Source organism: Scyliorhinus torazame, chromosome 14 (genome assembly GCF_047496885.1).
Source record: "Scyliorhinus torazame isolate Kashiwa2021f chromosome 14, sScyTor2.1, whole genome shotgun sequence".
Lineage (NCBI taxonomy): Eukaryota > Metazoa > Chordata > Chondrichthyes > Carcharhiniformes > Scyliorhinidae > Scyliorhinus > Scyliorhinus torazame.
In genome coordinates, this window is record NC_092720.1 from 188385781 (window position 1) to 188401479 (window position 15699).

Below are 15699 nucleotides of genomic sequence, written 5' to 3' on the forward strand. Positions count from 1 at the left end.
GAAGGGGGGCTCGTGAAAAAAAAATCCAGTGTCTTGCTCAGCAGAACCACCTCCAGGCCAGCGTATGAAGAGGGTGAGGCCTCTGATGTGCAAGTAATATCTGACAGGGACAGACTTTCTCACTACTGGCCGAGCTACATGGCAATATGGTCTGTTTTACAAAGTTCTGACTCCACAGAATTAGAACATAGAACAGTGCAGTACAGGCCCTTCGGCCCTCGATGTTGCGCCGACCTGTGAAACCACTCCAAAGCCCATCTACACTATTCATCATCCATATGTCTATCCAATGACCATTTGAATGCCCTTAGTGTTGGCGAGTCCACTACTGTTGCAGGCAGGGCATTCCACGCCCTTACTACTCTCTGAGTAAAGAACCTACCTCTGACATCTGTCTTATATCTATCTCCCCTCAATTTAAAGCTATGTCCCCTCATGCTAGACATCACCATCCGAGGAAAAAGGCTCTCACTGTCCACCCTATCCAATCCTCTGATCATCTTGTATGCCTCAATTAAGTCACCTCTTAACCTTCTTCTCTCTAACGAAAACAGTCTCAAGTCCCTCAGCCTTTTCTCATAAGATCTTCCCTCCATACCAGGCAACATTCTGGTAAATCTCCTCTGCACCCTTTCCAATGCTTCCACATCCTTCCTATAATGCGGCGACCAGAACTGCACGCAATATTCCAAATGTTACGGTGCAAAGGAGATTGTTCGGCCCATTGTGTGTGCACCAGCTCTCCCAATGAGCATCATGACTTAGTGCCTTTCCCCCACTTTTTCCATGTAACCCGTGCACTTTTTTTCTATTCCGTAAACATCTAACACCCTCGCGAATACCTCGATTGAACCTGCCTCCATCACACTTCCAGGCAGTGCATTCCAGACCCCAACCACCCGGAGTGTGGAGACATTTTTTTCTCTCGTTACATTTGCTTCTCCCCCCCCCACCCCCCTCCCCGTGTCTGTGCGGGTCTCACCCCCCCAAACCCAAAACCTGTGCAGGGTAGGTGCGTTGGCCATGCTGAATTGCCCCTTAATTTAAAAAAACACAATTACTTCTTTCGCGAATCACTTTGAATCTGTGCCCTCTCGTTCTTGATCGTTTGACAAGCCTGAACGGTTTCTCCCTCTCTACTCTGTCCAGCCCCCATCAGAAGACAACGCAGCGGCTATGCAGAGGCACAAAGCAAAACACTGCACAAGGATAACAAGGGCCCTGGGGTGGTGGTGGAAAAGAGAGTCATTTTAACCTGTCTCTCTGGGCAGGAACCCCACATGATGGGTGGGGGGGATGTTGTGGGGGAAGAGGGGGTGGATTGCTGCTTTGACCAAATTATACTCTGTATATTTCACTCAGCAATATGCGTAATCTTGTCACTTTTGCCAACAGGCAGGTTCAGTTAAGATTGATCTGACAGGTCATCTGACTGGTCATTGGTGGCTGTCTCTGAGGCTCTATTCCACAAAACTCACCAAACATCCTTCAAGGGCACTTTCTAAATCTGTGACCTCTACCATCCAAGGACAGCAGACGTGCGGGATATCCCCTCCGAGCCATTATAATCGCTAATTGCCGTTCCTTTTTTGTCGCTGGGTCAAAATCCTGGAACTCACCCCTTATGCCCCCCCCCCCCCCCCCCAAAGCCCCCACACCCCATCAAAGAACACTGTGAAAAATGAAATGAAATGAAAATCGCTTATTGTCACAAGTAGGCTTCAAATGAAGTTACTGTGAAAAGCCCCTAGTCGCCACATTCCGGCGCCTGTTTGGGGAGGCTGTTACGGGAATTGAACCGTGCTGCTGGCCTGCCTTGGTCTGCTTTCAAAGCCAGCGATTTAGCCCTGCGCTAAACAGCCCCAATTATGGGTGTAGCTACACCACAGGTATTGCAGTGGTTCAAGACGGCAGCTCAAGGGGCAATTAGGGGATGACAATAAATGCTGGAGCTAGCCAGTGACGCCCACATCCAGTGACAACATAAAAAAAAGATTGCCCCATGTCAAAGTATTGAAGCGTCGGACATGATGGGCATAGAGACCTGATAAACTGTGCCATCTTGCATGCATGTAAACCAATGTGCTTCCTCATTGTGTTCTTTACAGCTCTCCAGGCCGGTTTTAGCTCCTTTGGTAGGATTGAATTTATTATACAAATCTCTCAAAAGCAAGTGTCATGGGGTGTGGGAAGGTGCAAAACCAGAGAGTAAGGGATCTGCTGCCCTATATGTTTAACTGCATTGGCGAGAAAGTGGGATGGGCGGGTCAGGGTAGGGGCAGCCTATCTACCATCCCTTAACTGGTGCCTTGACCTTAGGGTGCAATTTCACCTTACGCCATCATAGGTTGTTTTGGTGACTCTCCAGTGAAATCGGGCCAGACGTCGCCCCAGTGAATTGAGATTTCCTTCCAATGGAAAATATTGAGCAAGATACAGACCTGGACGGCACATACTCCAACCACCCTTCCTGTGCCTGGCGAGATCCCTTTCGGCATCCGCCGATTCTACAGTTGCGTTCTTGTGGTGCAGTGGGTAACTTCCCTGCCACCTGGGTCAGAAGCCCTGGGTTCAAACCATGAATGGCAAAGGGCGGTGGGTAGATGAGTATGAACCTGCAAATCCTTCCACTAGATGCCAGTAACAGGCATTAAGAGCAGTTGTGGGTGGGAGTGGGTGGGGGTGGGGCGTGGTGATTCTGGGTCAGCCATGTGTTAGAAAGGAAATTGGAGCTTTCACCATCAATATTCATAGCTCTAGACGACAACAGTAAAAATGCATATTGTCACAGCAACCCGGATTACCTCTGTGATCGCTGATATACCATCACCAATTCAAGTAGAAACGTTTTAGAATTGGGTGGAAAGCACAGCAGAGTTAGATGGATATTTCCCTACGGGAATCCCACAGGATCAGGTGGGACCCCTATATTACACCCACCCTGCTGGAGAGTAAAAGGGTGGGGGTGGGAGGGGTTTGCTAAAATACAATGTCACCCCCTTCCCCATCCTATTGCTTTCCCAGGATAGGCTAAATCTGCCCTGGGGAAACACTTTCGCAATGACAAATTGTAACTCAACTATGACCCCAGCGGTTTTGAGTTGCAGACCACCTCAGCACCTCCTGCTCCTGAAGCAGTGACTGTAGATCAGATATAAATGGGACGTGGTTGAAAATGACAGAGTGTCATTGAGCTGGGTAGGCATGAGTCGATGCCATGAAGTATTTCCCAAGAACAGATTTGCGGGCTGTGTTTTACAAACTGTTCGATTGTCAATTATTCATCGGGGTTCAGCCTGGCGCATGACTCTTTCCTTCGATGTGCTTCACTCTCCCCAAAAAACGTCCCCATTGTCCACAAACAGTGCAGCAAGGAGGCTCCTCAACTGATCAATGTTCAGCACAGATAAGGGGCTGGATTCTCCGGTCCCCCAGCCGCGTGTTTCTCGGCAGCGCGCCGTTCACTGGCAGCGGGATTCTCTCCTCCTGCCGCATGTCAAAGGGATTTCCCATTGAGGCCACCCCACGTCGCTGGGAAACCCATGGGTGGGAGTGCGCTGCCGGACAATTTCGGTCAAGACATTCTGAATGATGAATATTTACCCATTTTGTCATTTTATGCAGCAAAAAGGTTGAACAGATAAATCTTAAGGTAGGTTGGGTCTTTGTCTTATTTATGTTCACCCTGTCTTTGTGGAAAAACCCAAACTCTGGATCCTTCCCAACCCCCCCCCCCCCCCCCTCCCAACCACCCCCCACCACCCCCACGCCCCCACAAAGTGCCAACCCGGTCAGAACGGGAAATGCTGTCTGATTGCATTGTGTTCAGTCCAACCCATTGCTCCTCATGTACTGAAGCAGTTACGTGACCACATGAAGGAAGACCTGACCAACACCAAGGCTTGGAATGATCGGTGACAAGTGGCATTCATGCCACAGAAGGCAATGACCATCCAAACAAGGGAGAATCTACCCTTCTCACCTCCTTACGACTCAATGGCATTGTCATTACTGAATTCCTTTGCCATCAACCTCCTGAAAAGATGTGAAAGAGACTTCAGGATGGTATATTGCCTTCCTGGTGCCAGGGTCCAGGATGTCTCAGAACGGGTAGCGGGCATCCTGAAGGGGGAGGGCAAACAGGCAGAGGTCGTTGATACACATTGGTACTAACAACATAGGCAGGAAGGGGCATGAGGTCCTGCAGCAGGAGTTCAGGGAGCTAGGCAGAAAGTTAAAAGACGGGATCTCTAGGGTTGTAATCTCAGGATTACTCCCTGTGCCACGTGCCAGTGAGGCTAGAAATAGGAAGATAGATCAGCTAACCACGTGGCTAAACAGCTGGTGTAGGAGGGAGGGTTTCCGTTATCTGGACCACTGGGAGCTCTTCCGGGGCAGGTGTGACCTGTATAAGAAGGACGGGTTGCATCTAAACTGGAGAGGCATAAATGTCCTGGCCGCGAGGTTTGCTAGTGTCACATGGGAGGGTTTAAACTAGTATGGCAGGGGGGTGGATACCGGAGCAATAGGTCAGAAGGTGAAAACATTGAGGGAGAACTAGGGAATAGGGCCAGTATGGCTCTGAGGAAGAGCACACAAGGAGATGTTGCTGAAAACAGCGGATCTGGTGGCCTGAAGTACATATATTTTAATGCAAGAAGTATAACAGGTAAGGCAGATGAACTTAGAGCTTGGATTAGTACTTGGAACTATGATGTTGTTGCCATTACAGAGACCTGGTTGAGGGAAGGACAGGATTGACAGCTAAACGTTCCAGGATTTACATGTTTCAGGCGGGATAGAGGGGGATGTAAAAGGGGTGGCGGAGTTGCACTACTGGTTAGGGAGCATGGGCGGGATTCTCCCCTACCCGGCGGGGCGGGGGGCTCCGGCGTAATGGAGTGGCGTGAACCACTCCGGCGTCGGGCCGCCCCGAAGGTGCGGAGACTGGGCCAAGCCCTCACCTTGAGGGGCTAGGCCCGCGCCGGAGTGGTTTGCGCTCCACCGGCTGGCGGGAAAGGCCTTTGGCGCCTCGCCAGCCGGTGCCGAAAGGTCTTCGCTGGGCGACGCGGGTCGGCGCATGCGCGGGAGCGTCAGTGCCTGCTGACGTCATCCCCACCCATGTGGGGGAGGGGGTCTCTTCCGCCTCTGCCATAGTGAAGACCATGGCGAAGGCAGAAGAAAAAGAGTGCCCCCATGGCACAGGCCCGCCCACAGATTGGTGGGCCCCGATCGCTGGCCAGGCCACCGTGGGGGCACCCCCCAGGGCCAGATCGGCCCGTGCCCCCCCAGGACCCCGGAGCCTGCCCGCGCCGCCTTGTCCCGCCGTTCAAAAGGTGGTTTAATCCACGCTGGCGGTATAGGCATTCCAGCAGCGGAACTTCGGCCCATCGCGGGCCGGAAAATCGGCGGGGGTGGGCCCGCCGACCAGTGCGGTGCGATTCCCGCCCCTGCCGACCGGCGCAATGCGATTCCCGCCCCCGCCGAATCTCTGGTGGCAGAGACTTCGGGACATGGCGGGGTAGGATTCACGCCAGCCCCCGGCGATTCTCCAACCCAGTATGGGGTCGGAGAATTCCCCACCCATATCACAGCTGTACTACAGGAGGACACCTCAGAGGGCAGCAAGGCTATATGGGTAGAGATCAGGAATAAGAAGGGTGCAGTCACAATGTTGGGGATTTACTACAGGCCTCCCAACAGCCAGAGGGAGATAGAGGAGCAGGCAGGTAGACAGATTTTGGAAAGGAGTAAAAGCAACAGGGTTGTTGTGAGGGAGACTTCAACTTCCCCAATATTGACTGGGACTCACTTAGTGCTGGGGGCTTGGACGGGGCAGAGTTTGTAAGGAGCATCAAGGAGGGCTTCTTAAAACAATATGTAGATAGTCCAACTAGGGAAGGGGCTGTACTGGACCTAGTATTGGGGAATGAGCCCGGCCAGGTGGTAGAAGTTTCAGTAGGGGAGCATTTCGGGAACAGTGACCACAATTCAGTAAGTTTTAAAGTGCTGGTGGACAAGGATAAGAGTGGTCCTAGGGTGAATGTGCTAAATTGGGGGAAGGTTAATTATAACAATATTAGGCGGGAACTGAAGAACCTAGATTGGGGGCGGATGTTTGAGGGTAAATCAACATCTGACATGTGGGAGGCTTTCAAATGTCAGTTGAAAGGAATTCAGGACCGGCATGTACCTGTGCGGAAGAAGGATAACTACGGCAACTTTCGGGAACCTTGGATAATGAGAGATATTGTAGGCCTTGTCAAAAAGAAAAAGGAGGCATTTGTCAGGGCTAGAAAGTTGGGAACAGACGAAGCCTGTGTGGAATATAAGGAAAGTAGGAAGGAACTTAAGCAAGGAGTCAGGAGGGCAAAAAAGGGGTCACGAAAAGTCATTGGCAAATAGGGTTAAGGAAAATCCCAAGGCTATTTACACATACATAAAAAGCAAGAGGGTAGCCAGGGAAAGGGTTGGCCCACTGAAGGATAGGCAAGGGAATCTATGTGTGGAGCCAGAGGAAATGGCCGAGGTACTAAATGAATACTTTGCATCAGTATTCACCAAAGAGAAGGCGTTGGTGGATGTTGAGGCTGGAGAAGGGTGTATAGATAGCCTGGTTCACATTGTGATCCAAAAAGACGAGGTGTTGGGCGTCTTGAAAAATATTAAGGTAGATAAGTCCCCAGGGCCTGATGGGATCTACCCCAGAATACTGAAGGAGGCGAGAGAGGAAATTGCTGAGGCCTTGACAGAAATCTTTGGATCCTCACTGTCTTCAGGTGATGTCCCGGAGGACTGGAGAATAGCCAATGTTGTTCCTTTGTTTCAGAAGGGTAGCAAGGATAATCTAGGGAACTACAGGCAGGTGAGCCTTACGTCAGTGGTAGGGAAATTACTGGAGAGAATTCTTCGAGACAGGATCTACTCCCATTTGGAAACAAATGGACGTATTAGCGAGAGGCAGCACGGTTTTGTGAAGAGGGGGTCGTGTCTCACTAACTTGATAGAGTTTTTCACAGAGATGATTGATGCAAGTAGGGCAGTGGATGTTGTCTATTTGGACTTCAGTAAGGCCTTTGACAAGGTCCCTCATGGCAGACTGATACAAAAGGTGAAGTCACACGGGATCAGGGGTGAGCTGGCAAGATGGATACAGAACAAGCTAGGTCATAGAAGGCAGAGAGTAGCAATGGAAGGGTGCTTTTCTGATTGGAGGGCTGTGACTAGTGGTGTTCCACAGGGATCAGTGCTGGGACCTTTGCTGTTCGTAGTATATATAAATGATTTGGAGGAAAATGTAACTGGTCTGATTAGTAAGTTTGCAGACAACACAAAGGTTGGTGGAATTGCAGATAGCGATGAGGACTGTCAGAGGATACAGCAGGATTTAGATCGCTTGGAGACTTGGGCGGAGAGATGGTAGATGGCGTTTAATCCGGACAAATGTGAGGTAATGCATTTTGGAAGGTCTAATGCAGGTAGGGAATATACAGTGAATGGTAGAACCCTCAGGAGTATTGACAGTCAGAGAGATCTAGGTGTACAGGTCCACAGGTCACTGGAAGGGGCAACACAAGTGGAGAAGGTAGTCAAGAAGGAATACGGCATGCTTGCCTTCATTGGCCAGGGCATTGAGTATAAGAATTGGCAAGGCATGTTGCAGCTGTATAGAACCTTAGTTAGACCACACTACCAGAAGGATGTGGAGGCTTTAGAAAGGGTGCAGAAGAGATTTACCAGGATGTTGCCTGGTATGGAGGGCATTAGCTATGAGGAGCGGTTGAATAAACTCGGTTTGTTCTCACTGGAACGAAGGAGGTTGAGGGGAGACCTGATAGAGGTCTACAAAATTATGAGGGGCATAGACAGAGTGGATAGTACAGGCTTTTCCCCAGGGTAGAGGGGTCAATTACTAGGGGGCATAGGTTTAAGGTGCGAGGGGCAAGGTTTAGAGGAGATGTACGAGTTAAGTTTTTTACACAGAGGGTAGTGGGTGCCTGGAACTCGCTGCCGGAGTGGGTGGTGGAAGTAGGGACGATAGTGACATTTAAGGGGCATCTTGACAAATACATGAATAGGATGGGAATAGAGGGATACGGACCCAGGAAGTGTAGAAGATTTTAGACGGGCAGCATGGTTGGCACAGGCTTGGAGGGCCGAAGGGCCTGTTCCTGTGGTGTACTTTTCTTTGTTCTTTGTTCTTTGTAGATCAGCCCATCGAGCGTGTTCCACCATTTGATTAGATCATGGCTGATCTGACGGTAGCCTTAATTTTACTTTCCTGTCTGTTCCTTACAACTCTCAACTCCCTTGTTGATCAAAAATCTGTCAAATTCAGCCTCCAACCCTCTGGAAGAAAATCCCAAGGACTAATGCTCCTTTGAACAAGATATGCCTCCTCATCTCCATCTTAATGGGGGATCCTTCATTTTTAATCTGTGCCCTCTAGTTCTAGTTTCCCAAAAGAGGAAATATCCTCCTGGAATCTACCCTCAAGCCCATTCAGAATCTTATATGTTTCAATAAGACTACCTTTCATTCTCCTAATGGGTATAGGCCCAAACTCAACAATCTTCCCTCATAAGATAGCTATTTTGTTCCAGGAATCAGACTAGTGTGCCTTCTCTGAAATCCTTCCAATGCAAGGAGAACCCTCATTAAATAAGGAGATCTGTACATAGTTCTCCAGATGCGCTCATACCATTGCAACATACAACTGTAGCAAGACTTCCTTGCTTTTATACTCCATCTCCTTTGCAATAAAGGCCAGTTATTTGCTGTACTGGCATGCTAATGATTTTCTGATTTCACTGCAAAACGGTCTGTCCCTTCATCCAAGTCATTTATATACCATAGAATACCTAGAGTAGAGCGGCAGGGTGGCGCAGTAGTTAGCACTGCTGCCTGTGGCACCGAGGACCCGGGTTTGATCCCGGCCCCATGTTACTCTCCGTGTGGAAGTTGCACATTCTCCCCGTGTCTGCATGGGTTTCACCCCCACATTGGCCATGCTAAATTGCCTCTTAATTGAAAAAAATCTACAAAATAAAATACCTAGAGAGAAGAAGGAGGCCATTCAGCCCATCGAGTCTGCACAAACCCTCTGAATGAGCACTCTACCTAGGCCCACACCCCCACCCTAGCACCATAACCCAGTAACCTAGCCTGCACATCTTTGGACACGAGGGTAGTTTTTTAGCATGGCTAATCCACCTAACCTGCACATCTTTCGACTGCAGAGGGAAACCGGAGCAACCGGAGGAAACCCACACAATCACAGGAGAAAGTGCGAACTTCACTTAGTCAGTCACCCAAGGCCAGATTTGAACCCGGGCCCCTGGCGCCGTGAGGCTGCAGTGCTAACCACTGTGCCGCACAGTATAGATTGTAAATAATTGATGCCCCAGCTTCCGTCCCTGTGGCACTGATTAGTTATAGTTTGTCAACCTGAAAATTACCCATTTATCCCAACTCTGTTTCCTGTTGGTTAGCTTGTCTTCTATCCATGCTAATACTTGACCCCAACACCATGAGCTTGTATCTTGTGCAGTAACCTTGTTTTGTGGTAACTTATCGAATTCCTTTTGGAAATTCAAATATTCCCCTTTATCTAGCTTGCTTCTCAAAGAACTCTTAATAAATTTGCCAAACAGGGTTTCCTTTTTACAAAGCCATGTTTACTCTGCTTGCTGTTGTCAATGTCCTGTGGCTATCTCGTTAATAATGGATCCTAGCATTTTCCTAATGGCAGATGTTAAGCTAACTGGTCTATAGTTTCCAACTTTCTATCTTCTTCCTGTCTTAAATAGCGGTGCTACATTTGCTGTTTTTCAATTTACTGGGATTTTTGCAGAAGATTTTCTTGCAGATTCTTCTGTTGTATCTGTAAAGTCTCAGGTACTTTCGACCAGTTCACTTACTCAAAGGTTTACCTAGGTGTCATTAGTGACAAAGAGAATAATCCACAAACACAAATTCAAGATGAACGATATTTATTACACACAATATACCCATATACTACCCATAAATATAATCTAGAGGTATCCAAAATTGGTTTATACAACCCCTATCTATCTGATCCGTGAGCCATTCTGGTTCATCGTCACAAAGGTGGTTCTCGTTGGTCCTTCCTTCCCCTCCCTCCCTTCCCACCCGTCCATCCCGTCAGTACTTTCCTTCCCGTCCCTCCCTTCCTTCCTTCCCTTCTCTTCCTTCCCTTCTCTTCCTTCCCTTCTCTTCCTTCCCTTCCTTCCATTCCCTTCCCTTCCATTCCCGTCCTCCCTTCCCTTCCCTTCCCATCCCTTCCCTTCCCATCCCATCCTTCCCTTCCCTGCCCTTCCTTTCCTTCCCGACCTTTCTTCCTTCCGGTCTGTCCTTCCCTTTCTCAAGGTCACCTCCCATGTCGAGTCTTCGCTCCTGAGGTGTCCGGAGTGCACATTTGTATCCCCCGGGCTTCGTGCCCTTTTGCTTCTTCCCTTGGCTCTCTGCCAATGGGGTATCGGGAGGGGGTTTCAGTGTCCAACGATTCACTTGATGCCCAATTGACAGGGACTCTGTGCCCACCCCAGGTGTCCATTCCTGGTGGCATTGTTTGCACGTACCGTCTTTCTTGCGCTGGGTTTTTAACAATAGATTGGTGCATATCAATTGGATCGATTATCTCGATGGCCGATTGACAGGACAGTTCTGGACATGAAATGAAAAAAGAAATGAAAATCGCTTATTGTCACAAGTAGGCTTCAAATGAAGTTACTGTGAAAACCCCCTAGTCACCACATTCCGGCGCCTGTTCAGGGAGGCTGGTACGGGAATTGAACCGTGCTGCTGGCCTGCCTTCGTCTGTTTTCAAAGCCAGCGATTTAGCCCAGTGTGCTAAACTTTGCAGCCTGTCTCGTGTTAGTGTATTTGAACTTGGGCAGTTCGAATTCCCATGGTGCTGTGTGCTGGAGTGGCTGTGGCTTGATTTAAAGTGCCCAATTCTTTAATTTAAAATACCCAATTTTTGAAAAAGTAAATTTAGAATACCCAATTCATTTTTTCCAAATATGGGGCAATTTAGCGGGGCCAATTCACCTACCCTGCACATTTTTGGGGCATGGGGTGAAACCCACACCAACAAGGGGAGAATGTGCAAACTCCACACGGATAGTGACCCAGAGCTAGGATTGAACCTGGGACCTCGGCATCATGAGGCTGGAGTGCTAACCACTGTGCCACTGTGCTACCAAAATACCCAATTTTAACCGGGCGTAAAACTAGGACTTGCTAGGTCACCACATTCCCTTTAAGGAACTAGAATGCCGGCTACCAAGTCAAGGGGATTTCTCAGCCTTTAGTCCCATTAATTTTCTCTAGTGAATGTGATTTTTTTGAGTTCCTTCTTTTCTTTTGCTTCTCCATTTTCTACTATTCTTGAGGTGCTTTCTGTGTCTTCCAATAGGAGGACAAATAAAAAAAATACTTTTCAGACTCTGGAATGTTCTTTATTCCCATTATCGATTCCCCAGCTTCACCCTGTAAGGAACCAACACTTATTTTAGCTATTCTTTTCCTTTTTATAAATTTGTGGAAGCCTTTACCGAGTGCTTTATTTCCTATTTCTTGCTAATTTTATTTCATACTCCAATTTCTTCCTTTTTATTATTTTTGCTCATTCTTTGCTATTTCTCCAATCTTCTGGGCGACTGCTAATCTTTGTAGTATTGTAAATATTTTCTTTCAATTTGATACCATCCTTAACTTCTGTAAGTTAGCCATGGATGCTACATCATTCTTGTAGCATCTTTCTTTCTCAATGGAATATGAAACATCTCCACAAATTTCTGCCAGTGGCTCTCTTTTAACCTTTTCTCCATTGGACAGCTCTTTCTTCATACCCGTGCATGCTTTTATTTAAATTTCAGACACAAGTTTCAGACCCATATTTCTCACCCTCAAACTTAATGTGACATTCAATAATGTTGTTACCACTTTTACCTGGAGCATACTTTACTATGAGGTAATGAATTAATTCTGTATCATTAAACATTGACAGATCTAAAATAGCCTGTTTCTTAATTGATTCCAGAATGTACTGTTCTAAAAAAACTATTCTGAATATACTCTATGAATTCACCCTCTCGGCTAATTTTGCCAGTGCGATTCATCCAATCTATGTGAAGATTAAAAACTGCCATGATTATTGTAGTAGCTTTATTACAAACCCCCATTATTTCTTGATTTATGCTCTGTCCTGCAGTATAACAATAAATCATTCCACTAGTGATTCATTTCCTTCACTGGGCTGGATTCTCTAGTCCCCGAACTGTGTGTTTCTCGGTGGAGTGCAGTTCGCTGGTGGTGGGATTCTCTACACCCGTCGCTTGTCATTGGGAATTTTCCATTTATACCACCCCACCCACCGGAGAAGGGCAGAGGTGTGCTGACAGCAGGAAAAGTGAATCCCAACGGCTGGAGAATTCCGGCCACTATTTCTTATCACCATCCAAATTAATTCTACATTTTGATTCTCCAAACCAAGATCATTTCTTGCTACTTGACGCACTTCAAAGACACCCTGAAGGCTTATCTCGAGAAAGGCAACATAGACGTCAAGGCCTGGAATGCTCTTGCTCAGAGAGACCTACTTGGTGGAACCTGATTGAAGGGACACCATTCTTTGAGGACACCTGACGGCAAGAGGGGATCCAAAAAAGGAGCCTGAGAAAAGAATACCAGCGACCCAGAGTCCAAGGACCAATCCCACTTCCCCGAAACACCTGGCAAGTGTGCAGTCAAAGATATGGCTCTAGGATCAGGCTCATCAGCCATGTAAGTACCCACAGAAGCCATGACCAGTAACAGATTTTCTTAGATGGACAATCATACTCGTTAGCAAGTGATTGCCAAAGAAGACAGACCTCGTGTTTTATTAGCAGAGCTACCCCACCTCCTCTTCCTTTATTCCAGTCCTTCCAAAATATCACTTTAATATTCAGTTCTGAGCCTAAGTCACTTTGTAATAATAATAATCTTTATTGTCACAAGTAGGCTTACATTAACACTGCAATGAAGTTACTGTGAAAAGCCCCTAAGTCGCCACATTCCGGCGCCGGTTCGGGTACACAGAGGGAGAATTCAGAATGTCCAAATTATCTAACAGCACGTTTTTCGGGACTTGTGGGAGGAAACCGGAGGAAACCCACGCAGGGAGAACGTGCAGGCTTTGCACAGACAGTGACCCAAGCTGGGAATTGAACCTGGGACCCTGGCACTGTGAAGCTACCATTCCTCCAAAGACTTTATATATTGAATCAATATATGAATGCTGCACATTCAAATGAAGCCCTTTGTCTTTTTGGTAATTTTCACTACTCTGGTCTTACCTGCTGGTGCACTTTATGTTTACAAGTTCCGAGCCTTCCTGTCATACTTTGGCTATTATTACTCATATCAGTACCCTGTATTATTGCCTGGTCCTTTCCCTCTAATTTACAAGATCCCTGTTCACATGAACTCATCCACCCCACTATTGGTACAGATTTAGATAAATATTCAATAGTACACTGGCCCCAGTAGGGTTCATGTGAAGGCCTTTCACACAGTACAGCATGGTCATTTCCCAGTACTGGTGCCAGTGCCCCATGACTGAATACCCATTTCTCCCATGCCAATCTTTGAGCCACACATTCAATTCTCTAATATTAGTTACTCTGCGCCAATTTTCTCATTGGCTCAGGTAGCGATTTAGAGAACATTATCCTTGTGTTTCTGTTTTAAAATGTGGTCACTAGATGCTTATACTCCCTTAGCAGAGCCCTGCTGATGTCTTTTGTACCTACGTGGACCAGGCCAACTCCCCCTCCATCCCTGAGGAGATGTCCTTTGCTCTGTCATCAGGAAGGTGAACATCCTTTGGGACTCCTGCTCTCGGATGCAGAGAACAGTATCTATCCCCCGAATCCCCCCCTCCCCCACTTGAATGATCCCCTGCAATACGGTAGCACAGTGGTTAGCACTATGGCTTCAGAGCGCCAGGGTCCCAGGTTCGATTCCCAGCTTGGGTCACTGTCTGTGCGGAGTCTGCATGTTCTCCCCATGTCTGCGTGGATTTCCTCCTGGTGCTCCGATTTCCTCCCACAAGTACCAAAAGACGTGCTGTTAGGTGAATTGGATATTCTGAATTCTCCCTCTGTGTACCCGAACAGGTGCCGGAATGTGGCAACTAGAGGCTTTTCACAATAACTTCATTGCAGTGTTAATGTAAGCCCACTTGTGACAATAAAGATTATTATTGTCAGTTTACTAATCCTTCCCCGCAGTCCCTGATCTCATCCGTACAAGCTGCAGGAACCTCAACCTCGCTGGACAATTGATATGGCTGAAGCTGCTCTGTCACTATCTTCTGGATTCCCATGCCTGCCTCACTCACAATCACGCCCTCCTGAGCCTTTCCATGGACCAAATCACAATACACTAGCCCAGGGGATGTGACTACCTTCTTGGACTAAGTGTTCAGGTAACACCCCACCCTGCCTTGAGGCATCAGTGTCCGAAATCAGACTCCAGCTCAACAACTTAGGACCAAAGTTCCTTGAACTGCAGATACTTCCTGCAGATGTGGTTGCTGAGGGCTGCATTGGTTTCCACTAATTACTGCATGCTGCAGCTGTAATGAATCACCTGCCCTGCAATCAGCATGGTGACACAGTGGTTAGCACTGTTGTCTCACAGCGCCAGGGACTCAGGTTCAATTCTGGCCTTGGGTGAACTGTCTGTGTGGAGTTTGCACTTTCTCCAGTGTCTGGGTTTAATACAGGTGAACCCCCCCCCCCTGCGCATGCGTGGGGATGACGTCAGCAGCCGCTGACACTCCCACGCATGCGTGGACTCATGCCGGCCGGCGGAGTCCCTTCAGCCCCGCCTGGTGTGGTGCCAAAGGCCTTCCACGCCAGCCGGCAGGGTGCCAACCACTCCAGGGCGGGCCTAGCCCCTAAAGGTGCGGGCCTAGCCTCTAAAGGTGCGGAGGATTCCGCACCTTTGGGGCGGCCCGACTCCGGAGTGGTTCATGCCACTCCGTCCCGCCGGGACCCTCCGCCCCGCCGGGTAGGGGAGAATCCCGCCCCTTCTCTCACGAAATCCAGTCCAGCTTTCCCAAATGACACTTTTAAACAAAGCTTCCGCTCCACTTTTAATAGAGAATTCAGTTCACATTTACACCGCCCCTTCTGGATTTGCTTGGGCTTGACTGCTGTATAAACTGTTCACAATTGACTTAACTCTCGATTCCCAAACACTAGTAAAATGCTATCAAACATTTAATTTACCCCTGAAGTCTGCTGTCCCACTTTAGATCTGGTTACTCCAAATGTCTCTTTAACTCAGATCACTTTGTTTACTTTCTGCTTTGACAAAGAGTCATCCAGACTCAAAGCGTTAGCTCCCTTTTTCTCTCCACAGATGCTGTCAGATCTGCTGAGATTGTCCAGTATTTTCTGTTTGTTTCAGATGCCAGCATCAATAATTTGCTTTTAACTTTGTTTACTTTTCCTTGAATTGTTCTGAACAATACATTGGTTTATGTTATCTTAACTCTAGTCATCTTTATGTGCCAATTCAAGGTTATCTGGATAGTAACGTGTTCCTTAGGGAGTCTGCTTCTTTGCAACACCCTTGTCCTGTCCAGCTTTTCCTGGCAGAGTTGAGAGATGTTCCCTCCCA

At 48.0% G+C, this 15699-nt stretch overlaps 1 protein-coding gene across 1 annotated transcript in view; it reads left to right on the forward strand.

Moving 5' to 3' along the window:
- LOC140389099 (uncharacterized) overlaps positions 1-15699 on the forward strand; it is a 165515-nt gene that overhangs the window by 143163 nt on the left and 6653 nt on the right. Inside the window, exons 20-21 of the mRNA XM_072473259.1 lie at positions 2109-2135; positions 3625-3652. Coding sequence (XP_072329360.1) covers positions 2109-2135; positions 3625-3644 — 47 coding nt within the window. The 3' untranslated portion in view covers positions 3645-3652. The remainder of the gene's footprint in view (positions 1-2108; positions 2136-3624; positions 3653-15699) is intronic.